The sequence below is a fragment of the Aedes albopictus genome, chromosome 3 (assembly GCF_035046485.1).
Source record: "Aedes albopictus strain Foshan chromosome 3, AalbF5, whole genome shotgun sequence".
In the NCBI taxonomy this organism is placed as follows: Eukaryota; Metazoa; Arthropoda; class Insecta; order Diptera; family Culicidae; genus Aedes; species Aedes albopictus.
Genome location: NC_085138.1, coordinates 237,610,315 through 237,625,403, shown reverse-complemented (window position 1 = coordinate 237,625,403; position 15,089 = coordinate 237,610,315). Strand labels below are relative to the sequence as shown.

The 15,089-nt window shown below is 40.7% G+C and overlaps 1 protein-coding gene across 1 annotated transcript in view; it reads right to left on the bottom strand.

Moving 5' to 3' along the window:
- LOC109431296 (ecto-NOX disulfide-thiol exchanger 2) overlaps positions 1–15,089 on the bottom strand; it is a 27,165-nt gene extending 12,076 nt beyond the window's left edge. The window contains exons 1-2 of the mRNA XM_029868416.2: positions 14,926–15,089; positions 13,667–14,830 (exon numbers count right to left, since the gene is read on the bottom strand). Of these exons, the coding sequence (XP_029724276.1) occupies positions 13,667–14,830; positions 14,926–14,974 (1,213 nt within the window). The 5' untranslated portion in view covers positions 14,975–15,089. The remainder of the gene's footprint in view (positions 1–13,666; positions 14,831–14,925) is intronic.

The following is a 15,089-nucleotide window of genomic DNA, read 5'->3' as shown; positions in this document are numbered from 1 at the left end:
GAACTGGTCATCTCACCATACAAAAATCCAGCTCACTACTTTCAATCTAGTACTTCACTGATTGCGTCCTATTGAAAGTTCTCTTCTTCTTCTTCTTTTTTCTGACCAACTATCACCGTTCGGCGCCAGTTGTGTTTTACGTCGGCTGGGTCTAGGAGCTAAGCCTTAAATTCCGACGCCCCAGGGAGACAGCCACCACACCTGAGGAACCTACATATCGAACCCATCAACACATGGGCCGGGACCTACGGCTTTACTTCCTATCCGAGGGAAGGCGTGATCACGGATTTTATGTCTCAGAAAATCCCATCGGCGTCGACGGGAATTGAACCCCGACCGACTGGGGTGAGAGGCAACCACGCTTACCACTACACCACCGACGCCGACATTGAAAGTTCTCGACGAGACACTGAGCAAGCTGTTCGATGTACAGGTAGACACGGGGCGACACGGGGGCCCGTGTGAATGTAATATGCGACAACGATTTGAAGCGATTGGACCCTAAACATCACCTGCAAGCAACCAACGTACGACTGCGATGCTACTCAGGAAAAATAATCACTCCAAAAGGCAAGGTGAAGCTGGATATACAGTTAAAGCATGGATCCAAACAGTTAACGTTTGTGGTAGTTAGCAAAACTCGTCCACCACTATTGTCAGCACAATCAGCGATAGATTTGGGGATCATCAAAGTTCACGACATCTACACCATTGATGACTTGCAGGAGGACTGCACCCAAACAATGCGTAAGCTTAAAGATGTGTTTATTGGGGACGGCAAGTTTCACGGTAAGTTCCGGATTGAAATAGACAAATCTACTGCAGCGGTACAGCAAAAGCCACGCAGGATTCCACTGGCGTATCTTCCGGAGCTCAAGGCGAAAATAAGTGAACTGGAGGAGAAGGGCATTGTCGAGCCGGTGGATCGACATATGGAATGCCTGTCCAACCTGGTTTTAGTGAAAAAGGGAGAGAAGCTACGCATCTGTTTGTATCCGTCGGACCTAAACCAGGCAATAAAAAGAGTGAATCATCAAATTCCGACCATCGAGGAGATGTTACCAGACTTCACGAAGGCAAAAGTGTTTACGGTACTGGATGCGAAGAACGGCTTTTTTTTTTGTTTATATTTATGTGTATTTTAACTTATAGCTAATTCTACACTTAATAAGAACGGCTTTTGGCACCTGCAGCTAGACGAAGAAAGCTCTGATCTCACAGCTTTCTGGATACCCATGAACGTTTACAGATGGAGACAAATGCCTTTCGGAGTTTCGTGTGCACCTGAGATTTTTTCAAAAAGCTCAGCAACAAGTGGTGTTTGGGCTGTGTGGAGTTTAGGAGTAGCGGGGTTCAATTTTCACTTATATAAAATGGTAGTAACCTCCATGTAGATAGAACTCTTGATTCAGGACTTCGAGACTTCAACACCGATACTAGAATACTTCCTCTCATGACAGCTCTGGTACTTCAAGTGACCTCCAACATCAGTACCTACTATGATCTCCGCAGGATATCACCACATCTTCCTTCCTTTATGGTGATTTGACGGACGTCTAATTGCTTTCACGATAATCCAGATCGTCAGGAGATTTCATTAAAGATAGTACCATTGCTGCTGGACGGAAAGGGGTGAGTTTACGAGTTTTGTCTATTCATTCAAGATGATGGTCGATTTTCCCAAAATGTTTCGGCGAAGGCCAGGAAGGGCAACTGGCACTTGGAGGCGTGAGTTTTTGCCCGAAAAATGTGCTCTATTCTCCTTCCGTATCTTCTGCTTCGTCATATGAGCAATCTTGCTGGTGTGTAATCGTTCAACTTGAAGTACTTCTGTCGCACAAGGTTATTTGTTCTGTCCTGGTATCCAGAAGTGGGGTGTCTGTATGCCGACAGCATTCATTTCTCAGGGTTTCATTTTTGGAAACATTTCGATTCATAATCGTATTGCTATGGGCAACCCATGATCGTCTGACTCAACGGAAAATAACCTTTTCTGATGCAGTTCACCTTTCAGATGAACTTTACTAGTTTTCGCCTAACTCAACGAATACAATCCGCTCCTGAGGCAGTTAACCTTTCAGTAAACTTGGATGTTTCATCGCCTAACTCAACGGATAAAATCCGTTCCTGAGGCAGTCCATCTTTAAGGCAAACTTCAATACTTGTCGCCTTACTCAACGGATGGAATCCGCTCCTGAGGCAGTTTACCTTTTGGGTAAACTTGAAAGTTCTATCGCCTAACTCAACGGAAGGGATCCGTTCCTGAGGCAGTTCACCTTTTACGTGAACTTGGAAATATCGTCGCCTATCTCAACGGACAGAATCCGTTCCTGAGGCAGTACCTTGTCAAGGAACTTGAATAGTTTTTCGCCTAACTCAACGGATAAAATCCGCTCCTGAGGCAGTTCCTTGTGAAGGAACTTGAATAGTTTTTCGCCTAACTCAACGGATAAAATCCGTTCCTGAGGCAGTCCCTTGCGAAGGAACTTGATTTTCTTGTCGCTCAATACTGGAAGCCGAAGTTTGTTGCCTGAGCAACCACTTGTTCGGCTAGACTTTTTCACCAGCAATGTCTCTTTGTGGAGTTTAGGGGTAGCGGGGTTCAATATTCACTTATATAAAATGGTAGTAACCTCCATGTAGATAGAACTCTTGATTCAGGACTTCGAGACTTCAACACCGATACTAGAATACTTCCTCTCATGACAGCTCTGGTACTTCAAGTGACCTCCAACATCAGTACCTACTATGATCTCCGCAGGATATCACCACAGGCTGAAAGGAGTGAGATGCTTGGCAGACGATATTATTGTTTTCGGATGTGGAGAAACGGTGGAGGAAGCCATGATGGACCATAACCAAAACCTGAGGAATGTGTTGCAAAGGTGTCAGGAAAGTGGTTTGAAGCTTAATCGTTCGAAGGTGAAGATAGCCCTATCTTCGGTCCCTTTCTTTGGGCACGTACTGACGGATCAGGGAGTGATGCCGGACCCGAACAAGGTCTCCGCTATCGCAGAAATTCAAACGCCGAAGAACAAGAAGCAACTGATGACGTTTCTTAGATTATCAACGTATCTCGCCAAGTTTTTGCCAAGGCTAACTGACGTAAGTGCACCTCTTCGCAAGTTAACGCGTGACGAGTCGGAGTATGTTTGGAACGACGAGGCCGACGAAGCATTCCAACAAATTAAGCATTTTGTAACACCTACGCTACTATGACCCAGACGAACAATTCACAATCCAATGTGTTGCAAGCAAAATTGGCGTTGGATGCGTAGGTATTGATGCACGATGGACGACCGGTGACGTATGGATCGAGGACACTAACGAAGACCGAAAGCAACTATGCCCCTATCGAGAGGGAATGTTTGGCGATCGTTTTCGCTTGCAAACGATTCGATCAATACGTTGCTGGAAAACCTCGGGTTATTGTGGAGTCCGACCACAAACCGCTCGAACATATTTTTAAGAAGCCTATCACCAGCGCACCACTCAGACTACACCGGATGATGATGGCACTGCAACGATATGACATCGTAGTTAAATGTAAGAAAGGTATCGAAATGCACATCGCAGATGTGCTTTCGAGAACAGCGATTGGGAAGGAACGGCAGGCCAAGCAATCAGCATCCGCTGATGCTGAAATACTTCAGAGGAATCGAGTTGACGCAGCCTTTGATGAGAGTTCGAACGTCAACGTAATCGAGGTGACCCAGGTGACCAGTCTATCAGATGATCGATTCAAAGAGATCGCCGACGAAACGAGAAAGGATGAAACCCTGTACAAGCCTACTCAATCGGTCGTCGACCAGTTCGGACGCCTTTTTTAATTGCTCCCGCACCTCGCGCGTATTTAGTTTTTTTTTATTTTAATCATTTTTATTAAGTCAGCTTTAAATTTGCTTCGACCGTCGTGCGCGATTTTGTGTGCTTTACTATCATGATTTGCAACGCCCCGGAATGCCGTGCATCAAGCACTCAGCATGTGTGGATGTGTAGTGGAACCTGTGGACAAAGCTTCCATGCAGCATGCATAGGCGCTAAGCGTGATTGGGAGGAGAATCTTCGGAATTATGTTCTCCCTTTGTGCAAAAAGTGTGCCTCAAGTTTTTTGGAGACCGTCGACCTAAAAATGCTTTGCATGCGACAAATGGAGCAACAACATAAAATACACACACAGTTGGAAGGCATTACCATTATGCTGGATATGGCTGATGCAATTGAAAGGCGGTTGACCGTTTTGTAGCAGCGTTGGTGCGAAAATGCAACCCACAGCAAAAACATTATGGACGGTTTGAGCAGCATGGCACAACAGCCTTCATCAACGGAAACCGCTGACCAAATTGGCGAAATTGTACGTAGGGGCAATTCAAGGTTTGTGGATATTATCAAACAAAATATAAGTGATTCAGTGGAACGGATAATCGAAAAAATGAATAGCGATCGTCACGATTTTCTGTCAATTGCATCAGCGTCAGGTGACTTTCCGTCAGAAGTCATCATGGAAATTATGGACGAAGTTAAAACGTTGTCCGTAGGATTTTCCAAATTTAATGATGCAAATTCGAAGGATGTTTTAAACATCTCATCGGATTCACCAGACGATTCGTGCAGACTGCCAACTCCCGCAAACGAGTTCTTCTACCAGCTGTAATAGGACATTAGGCCCGGCGATGCGGAATTCTTTCAGTAATCATTGCTCATCGTGTTCCTGTCAACAATCGAGTTTTTGAATAATTTGACGCTAGAGACAGAATGTTGTCAGATATCTTCAGGTATTAACGCAATCAATAATGACAATCTTTCAAAAACTTCTTCTCAATCTCATACCAATGAAATTCTAATATACTGTCAAAATTTTAATCGTATGAGAAGCTCGTTGAAAATCAAGCAGATTCATAAAAATTTATTAAGTTCATCTTTTTCAGTTGTTCTCGGTACTGAAACAAGTTGGGATGAAGGCATAAAAAGTGAAGAAGTTTTTGGAAGTGATTTTAATGTTTTTCGAGACGACCGCAATTTACAATTGTCACAAAGAAAGTCAGGAGGTGGAGTTGTTATTGCGGTGTCCTCTAAATTCAACTCGGAATTGATAAACTCATCGAAAGTTAAGGAGTTTGAACATGTTTGGGTTAAAACTTGTATTGCGGGTGAAACACATGTATTTGCATCAGTTTACTTTCCTCCAGATTTTGCAAATAAAACGGCATATGAAGTCTTTTTCGCTAACGCTGACGAAATTTTATCACAGCTACCCCCAGAAATAAAACTCCACATATACGGTGATTTTAATCAACGCAATGCTGATTTTATACCAGACATAGACAACGAAGGTATTTTGTTACCAGTTGTTGGGGACAACGAAACATTACAATTTGTGTTCGACAAAATTGCCATTATGGGATTAAATCAAATAAATAATGTAAAAAATCAACAAAATTGTTACCTGGATTTATTATTGACCAATGTTAACGAGGATTTCTGCGTTAATGCATGTGTTTCTCCTCTATGGAAAAACGAAGCATTTCATACTGCCATAGAATATTCTCTATTCGTCCACAACATTCCGAGATCTAATGACTATGAATATGAGGAAGTATTCGAATACCATAAAGCAAACTATGACAACATAAAGCATAAATTAAATGTGGTAGACTGGCAATCAATCTTGAAAAGTGAAGATAATATTGAAAATGCGGTTGGTACCTTCTATAAAATATTATATGAAATAATCGACAAAGAAGTTCCTACTAAAATGAAAAGGCGTCATGGAAATTTTAAACATCCAGTCTGGTTCAACAAAAATATCATAAATTTAAGAAACCGGAAGCAAAAAGCTCACAAAATGTATAAGAAGAATAACACTGATGAAAATCTACAAAAATATTTGGAAATATGTGACCAATTAAATACAGCCATCAGTATAACACTCGAAGAGTATAATGCGAAAACTGAGAACGAAATCAAGTCTTGTCCAAAAAATTTCTTCAATTATGTTAAGACTAAATCAAAATCAAGTAATTTCCCCTCTAAAATGATATTAGATGAAAAAACGGCTGAAACCTCTAAGGAGATTTGCGATCTCTTCGCTATATTTTTCCAAGATATCTATACGACTTTCTCCGAGAATGATCGTGATCTAGAATATTTTTCATTCATGCCCTCATTTTCAAGAGATGTTCATGTAAGTTATATCAATGTGGAGGACGTTTTAACAGGTTTAAAAAGTTTGGACGCTTCAAAAGGATCAGGACCGGACGGAATTCCCCCAGTATTTATGAAAACTCTTGCAATTGAGTTGACATCTCCTCTATTTTGGCTATTTAACATGTCCCTTGAATTATCTGCATTTCCCAGTATTTGGAAAAACTCATTTTTAATCCCTATATACAAATCGGGAAAAAAGTCCGACATACGAAATTACCGTGGAATTGCAATTATTTCTTGTATCCCAAAACTGTATGAATCCATTGTTAATAAAAAAATGTTTAATCAAGTGAAAAACAGAATAACGAATTCTCAACACGGGTTTTTCAAGGGCCGCTCAACTGCAACTAACCTGCTAGAGTTTGTAAACTTCACAGTAAATGCTATGGACCACGGCAATTATGTGGAGGCTCTATATACTGATTTTAGTAAAGCTTTTGACCGCATAGATATCCCTTTATTGCTGTTCAAACTCTCGAAAATAGGAATTGATGATAAACTGCTTTCTTGGATTCAATCATATTTAACAAATAGAAAACAAACAGTACGTTTCGAAGGTAGCAAATCTCAACCCATTAATGTAACGTCTGGTGTCCCCCAGGGTTCACATTTAGGTCCTCTTCTTTTCATTTTATATGTGAACGACGCATATTATATATTCAAGCATTCAAAGATATTAATTTATGCAGATGATATGAAGATTTTCATGGAAATCAAAAGTGAAGAAGACACTAGTATATATCTAAACGAAATACGTTTGTTCTACATATGGTGTAATAAAAGTTTGCTTCAGTTAAACGTTAAAAAATGTAATTCTATCACCTTTAGTAGAAAAAGGAACCAGCATATAACTAGTGTGACCTTAGGGGATCAAATCGTTGAACGATGTGAAAGAGTTAGAGACTTAGGTGTGATCTTAGATACTAAAATGAGTTTTATCGATCATTACAATACAATAATTCATAAAGCTACCAACATGCTGGGGTTCATAAAGCGATTTAGTATCAACTTTAACGATCCATACACTATCAAAACATTGTACATTTCTTAAGTGAGATCGATTTTTGAATATTGTAGTATTGTTTGGTCCCCATTTATGAAAACTCATGAAGAACGCATAGAATCGGTGCAGAAGAAATTTTTGCTATTTGCTCTACGTAAACTGAGATGGACAACTTTTCCACTTCCTTCTTATGAATCACGTTGTATGCTAATAAACATACAAACTTTAAAGGAACGTCGTGAATATGCTATGATAACATTTGTAAATGACATTGTTTCGCAACGTGTAGATTGCAGCAATCTGCTATTCTGTTTTAATTTTTATACTCCGACTCGACAATTAAGAAATCGAAACATATTTGCGATCAGTCATCATCGTACAAATTATGCGAAATTCAGCCCAATCAATAGAATGATGTTAATTTATAATAAGCATTACGACTATCTATCGACTTGACCATGTCTCGCGTAAAGTTAAAACAATATTTCAACTCTGTACGATACAATAGAATATAGAACAAATTATGTATGTATGTAGTCTACAAACGGTTGACGAAATAAATAAATAAATAAATAAATAAATAAACAAGCTGTGCCAAGTATTGACTAACGGTTGACCGGAGAAAAAAGAAGATTCGGATGACGAGCTGCTAAGTTACCGAGCACTACTGTTGGGAATATGCAATACTGTTTCCTCTCAGTGTGGCATTCGGCGAGATCGAAGGCGAGATCAACCCTGCGAAAACTTTCCACAGCAGAGCCGAGCGAGCGCGCCACGCGCGCATCAATGAATGCTATTTCATTCAGTACCCTGTGTTAAACCCGTTCAGGCGTGATTAAAGTATTTTTCTAGTTTCATTCACATGAAGTGTTTCATTCTTAGTCCGGTTCCCTTCTTTGGTTATATCGTTTCCGTTGTGCTTTGTCCACCTCTGCTCAACAACTACCTACAAGATAAATTGACGATGTGTCAGGGAGTTATTTTAAAGGGTGACAGAGTTCTTGTTCCGAAGCGACTCAGAAGGCAGTTCATGGACAAATTGCACACTGCTCACCTTGGCATAGATTACAGTTTGCGTGCAGCAAGAGAGTCATTGTTTTGGCCAGGTATGACGGATCAGATAACTAATTACATCTGCAATTGCGAAGTTTGCGCAGAGTTCAGCAATATAAGCACCGACAAACTGACGTGCAGGCTAGTACGAAGGTTCATGAAATGCGCGTCCGAAATTTCAAATTGAAAACCGTTGAAACACTAATGCCATCTGTTGATTTTTGTTCAGAAGTATTTTGACCAAAAAATATCGATCACTCTTAAATAATACCACGCAAACGTGTGTTCGAATGGAAAGATTTTTCAAAGGTCGAACGATGCTCTATAAACGTCAATACAATGGGAATGATTACTCATACTTCACATGATTGACGAAGAAAAGAAAAAAATCAATTAATTCTGTTCAAAATATAGCTTTTTGCAAGCTTTGAACACTCATAAGTCTCACATAATTTCATTATTTTCTTGGATTTATTGTAGCGTGGATGTTGACATTCTGTGGCGTCGTCGGCGGCGTCGCCCTCATCGTCATCACTGCCGTTGCCGTTCTTTTGCTATTTTGCTATTTAACTATACATCAGGACACAATAATTTCATCATAAGAACCAAAGTAAATGTTCTTGAAGCAATTTATTAATGACTAAACAATGTAAGTTCTCAATTTGATAATATTTCTCAGTTCGAAACGTGAAATAGTGATCGCCTAAGCACTCGATATCTTAACGGCACCAGCAGCAGCAACAGAGACAGCAACATCGTCGCGACGCTCGTTGAATCCGGTGCGTATACAGATGGTAACAACCACCAAAATTTGGTGTTATTTAACTACGGCTGAGGCGTTGAACTAAATTATTCAATTTTCATATTCAAATGCTTAAGTAAACCGTAAAATGCTACATTCTGAGTGCCCGCGAAGCAGCAGACTCATATTACCGGCTATCACGTGCTTTTGTTTACAAATTATTCGGTCAAGACGACGCCTGCATGGGCGTCATCATTTTGTCAAACGTCACTTCAGTTTGACATTTGCGATCACTGGCTTTTGAATTAATCGTGTAATGTTTTCGGTCATGTCCTGAGATCGAGAGTCACGTCAGTTCGTCGGTGATATAAGTCTATGACCCAAGGCTCCGATGAAATCTCATCAAATCCCAGAGCATCCATTTCAACGTGTTACTTAAACATGTAGGTATAAATGGATTCTCATTTAATTTTGAGGGGTGGATGTTGTATTGTCAACCTTTTGTCATGAATTCAATGACACGACACCGTCAACATCCTTAGCAAAACAATCTGTACATACAGTACTGGCCAAAATTATAGGCAGTGGTGATGATACGATGTTGAGGTTGATGAATCTCCCTTTGAGATAGCTTTATTCAAATGCAATAATTTTTGTATTATTGTTTATTGACTACGTAATAACAATACAACGTTTCTTACTTCGAACGATTATCAATGAAGAAAATAAAATCAAAATATTGCGCGCAAACCCCAAAATTTTATTCCCACCTTTGGGTTTCCGCGCCGAAGACCCAGCGCCAGATTCGGCGACAAAGAAAACTGACAGCAGTCGCCGGACAGTTGGCAATCCTGATATTTGACGGCGGCCGCCCGGTAGTCATGGGAGTGGATTGTTGTCACGCAAATAGATCTTTTCGCTGAAAATGCATGTGTATTGAGTTATTGTTGACAGATTTTCTGCAGTGTTAGTGTGAAATTCAGCGGTTTTCTGTATCGCGTAAGCCTTCGCTGGAAGAAAACGTCATGTTGTTCAGCGAAGCAAGGAAAATTTTCAGTGAAAAAAGCAATATTGAAATTGGTCAAAAACTACCTGGCCAAAATTATAGGCACTATATGGACCTGCTAAAGACAGCGTGATATCTTATTTCTGAAACTACTTAAAATCGAGGTTATAATACTTCCACGAGCTTTCAATGTTCTTTCGACACGGTTTGGAATCGGGATCACTAGTTAAGGCCATTGGCGTTTGGTGTATTTTGATCAAATACCTATGAAAACTCCAACGAGTACCTGGCAATTTTTAGTTTGATAGTTTTACAACTGATGATCAATGATAATTTTACAACTGATGATCAAGTGTTCTCAATGCGGTTGTTAACTAGGCTAGTTGGCGATTAAGCTGGGATAAGAAATTCATGGCTTTGAAACAAAGAATTGATAGAAAATCGCGTTAAGTACTGTTCCTTTGAATTCCACTAAAAATTTGCATCCTATGACAGATACGTATTTCGACCTCAACTGTAAGGTCGTCTTCAGTGTCTTGTACTTGAGTCGAGTCAAGTACAAGACACTGAAGACGACCTTACAGTTGAGGTCGAAATACGTATCTGTCAAAGGATGCAAATTCTTAGTGGAATTCAAAGGAACAGTACTTAACGCGATTTTCTTTTTATTTACAGATATTCCCCTAACAAGCCCAGGTTAATCATCATCAAAAGAATTGATATTTCAACTTGTTATATGAATCATTGTCTTGCTGGAAGTACCATTTATCACCATTATAACTAAAGTTTTCATCAAAATGTTTATCCTACACAATAGGTAGGGTGATGATCGTTTGGCATTCAGCATACCCTTATATAAAATCAGGGGATCAATATCTTGTGCAGAAAATATATCCCCACACACTATTATTACTCCACCTCTTTGCAATCGTGTTTGGATGCTAAGTTGTATATGGCGTTATTCTACTCGCCAACTAACAGACACCCCATATTCCAGTGAATTTCCTCAAAAGCAATAAAATCAATCAATCAAACAACATGATACCATTGTATTTTGTTCCAATAGACATGTTTTTGGCTCCATTCGAGGCATTGGTAATTTGTTTACTGTATCGAACTGGACACCGCTTTTTTGAGTAGCTGTAAAACTTACAACGACAAGTGGGACTGGATACTAAGGGCCTGTCCATAAACTACGTAGACTCTTAGGGGGGGACGGGGGGGTCTGGCCAAAGTCTACGCTCCATACAAATTTCGAAAATTTTGTATGAACAAAAGTCTACGGAGGGGGAGGGGGGGTTCTAAGATGGCCCAAAATGAGTCTACGTAGTTTATGGACAGCGCCTAACAGTGTGTAAGACTGCAATTCTTCAATAAAAGCTGAACTGCCCGTTTAATAGGAAGGTAGACTGAATGCCATTTGGTATGTCAGAATTATTTTCAATGTTCGCGAGAAATATCTCAATTAGAACGTTGGTCGTAATGATGGCTACAGGTATTTCGAACAAGCCAACGCTTCACCTCACTATTCAAAATAATAAATTTTAATGCCACACAATCAAAACTAATCCATTACAACTTATCCAAACTTAAAATCATTTAGACACGGTTGGAGGACATTTACTGTTAACTTCAAATTTATAAACTAGAAATCACAAGAATCTCGATATACCTGTCATGGACATTTTATAAAACACAAAAAATAAACTCATAAATTAGTGATCTCGATTCTAAACCGTACTAACAGTTCTGCTAAACAGAATATTTGAGAATCCTGATGATTTTTATTATTAACGTCTGAGATAGAACATCAAAGGGCCCATATAGCCGAGGCGGTAAACGCACGGGTATTCAGCATGACCATGCTGAGGGTGACGGGTTCGATTCCCGGTCGGTCTAGGATCTTTTCGTAAAGGAAATTTCCTTGACTTCCTTGGGCATAGAGTATCTTCGTGCCTGCCACACGATATACGCATGCAAAATGGTCATTGGCAGAGGAAGCTCTCAGTTAATAACTGTGGAAGTGCTCATAGAACACTAAGCTGAGAAGCAGGCTTTGTCCCAGTGAGGACGTTACGCCAAGAAGAGGAGAGAGAGGATAGAACATCAAACTTTCTTAAGAAGGTCTTAAAGTGCCTATAATTTTGGCCAGACAATTTTCGACCAAATTCAAGATTTAAATTCATTCTCTTTCGTTAAGTTTCACCTCATGTTGGAAACAATGCAATTATATTTTGTGATCAATAAACAATAATACCAAAGTTATTGCATTTGAATAAAGCTATTTCAAAGGGAGATTTATAAACCTAAACATCGCATCACCATCACTGCCTATAATTTTGGCCAGTACTGTATGTACGTTGAGTTATTTAAAAATCATGATAGCATTTTTGGCAAGCCATCTTGATGTAGCAACTGAATTAGAACCGATATAGATTAATTTCACAGTTTATTACCCGTGAATTAGTTTAATCAATTTAGTCAGTCAAGCCTATAGTTGATCGCTGACAGTAGTAAGTAAATTATATTATTGTTTAAAATTAAAATGAATCCAATATTAGTTGTTTTAGGTCGTTGGGCGAGCTGTTGGAAGTGTCGCGTATTTGCATCGCTTAACTGAGCGAGCTTCTAGATATACTTGTAAATGCTGAATTGTGATTAGGGTCGTGTCCACGTTTGGATTGAAACTACATTGATAGCCGTAGAGACAAACGAATTTGTTGGACATCGTATATCCATAAGAGACCAATCTATATATATAAAAATGCAGTGGCATACGTGGGACCGCGCATAACTTGCGAATGGATGGTCCGATTTGGGTCGTCTAAGTTTTGTTCTGTTAGTTTTCACCCAAGGAAGGTTTATGAAGCAAAAAAAACATGGAAAAATTGAGAGTTTTAAAAAATCGGGTTATCATGCATTTTGAACGGGAACTTGAACTTGGCTAGCGACTTGAAACGTCAAAAAACGCAGTAGGCAAGACAAAGTTTGCCGGGTACAGCTAGTTTGTAAGTATAATGTAAGTATAACACAACTCTACCATTGAAGGTTTGTAACTAATAAAATAAATTTAGCTTCAAGATCTACGTCACCCAACACGTTTCTCTGAAGAAGGTCGACAAAAAGAAAGATCCAACATCATGCTTCACCGTGTGTTACCCATTACCAAATGAATACCTGAAACGAATGATTAATTTATGGAGTTTCTACATCCCTACGGCACAAGTTCCGCCGTTATTTTTATAGATAAATTGCTGAATAATTCCCTAAGGAATCTTAACTGAACGTCTTGCAGAAATAATCGGAGAAATGCTGACGGCATTTCTAGAGCAGCTACATATACCTATATTCATGCGTCCTCAAATCACAATGTCTAATTCTGTTACATGTTTTCACTTGAAAAATTAAATTAAAACAACACATCGCACCCCATCCCAACTTACTTCAATGGTTTTGATGAGCATGTTTCTGATCGGGAAAAAGCAATAGTCGGAGAGAGAGAGAGAGGGGGATAGGGAGACTTGTGTGTGTGCTAGCAATCTAGAATAGGTCGCTTCTTACCACATATTTTTGCGCCTCATTAGGAGTCGATCGATCTAGGCTAAGATTCTTTGCCAAATAAGAGCAACAAAAATGGAGAACTGCGTCTACTTACATTGGCTCAACATGCACTGCATCTGCTTCCGGTAGTGCTCTTTGGCGCGGCACAGTTCCTCATCGGTGATGCCTTTCTCGTTAAGTAGGCGCCGCACATGCGAGTTGGTGCTCTGGATCATGGTGTAGAAGCTGTTGGCATTTTTCTTGTTGCAGTCGCCACGTTCGAGCCAGGCGATCAATGTCTGAACCGCTTTGATGAATGTTTCGTCGGTTTTTAGCTTTTCAGCTACTGAAGTGGCCTCATGTTCGGTGTAGTGGGCGATAGGCTGAGGCGACAGCGGCCTGAGGCGATCGTCCTCGACCCGTTCCCGATGGCGACGCTCTCGTTGGAGCTTCCGCTGGCGGCATTCAAAGTCGTACTGATCATCTCGAGCATGGGCGTAGTCGACGTGCAGCTGTCCAAAAGTTGCCGGATCTTTCGGCTCCGGTGAGGTGAAATTGAACCCTCCGGTACTCAGCTTGACCCGATAACCGGATAGGTAGATTGCCGAGTCCACTGATGCCTCGTACACGAACCGGATATGACAAAAGTTCTTTTTCGAAAACCTAAGGGTCGTTATTTCACCGCATCGTTCAAAAATCTCCCGGATAATTTCCTCGGTTATGGAGTTCGGAAGACCGCCCACGAAGACCGTTCTACACCCGGGAGGACGATCAATCGTCTTCGGTGACGGTAAATTCGGATTCGGCGGAAACATGGTACACGATTTGCAGTAAATGATCTCCTTGCTGCCATCCTCAGGTCTAACGATTCCCAGATTCTGCTGACTCAGTTCCACGCCCGGATTTATTTGCTGAGCGGTCATAACGGGAAATGTCTGCATTCCGATCAGCGATGAGCCATCCATCATGTTCATCATTCCCGGGGCCATCATCATAAACCCTTGCGGCTGGGGAATCAACCCATTAAACAGTATCTGCCCACCGGCTTCCACTCCCCCGAGCGGACCACTTTTGTCCTTTTTCTCTCCAACCACCACCTCCTTCATCGAATCCCTCTCCGAAGCCGATTCCAGATCCATCGGAGCAACTCCGGATTGTTGTGTTTGATTCTGTTTGCGGGCATACTCCATCTGACTGTTGCCCAATAACGAAGCACTGGTCGTAGCGATAGGCTGTGCGAGGAATCCACTTCCACCGGCAATGCTGCCCATTATGGGATCTACAAAAAAAAATCCACACGTAAGAAAAATCGATTTTCCACTATCCAAACACAAAAACTTCACTCTTGAAACCGTTAGTTAGGAAAATACTTACGCATTGTGGCAATAGCGTTGCCGGAGAGTGAATTTAACGTGAAGGACATGACTTCGACGTCGTGGCCTATTTAGGTCACTGCAAAATCGAACGCAAAATCACGGACTGCGGGTTTTTACGTAAACAACTCCGTCGCGAAAATTTCACTTTTTCAGCAAGAAGTT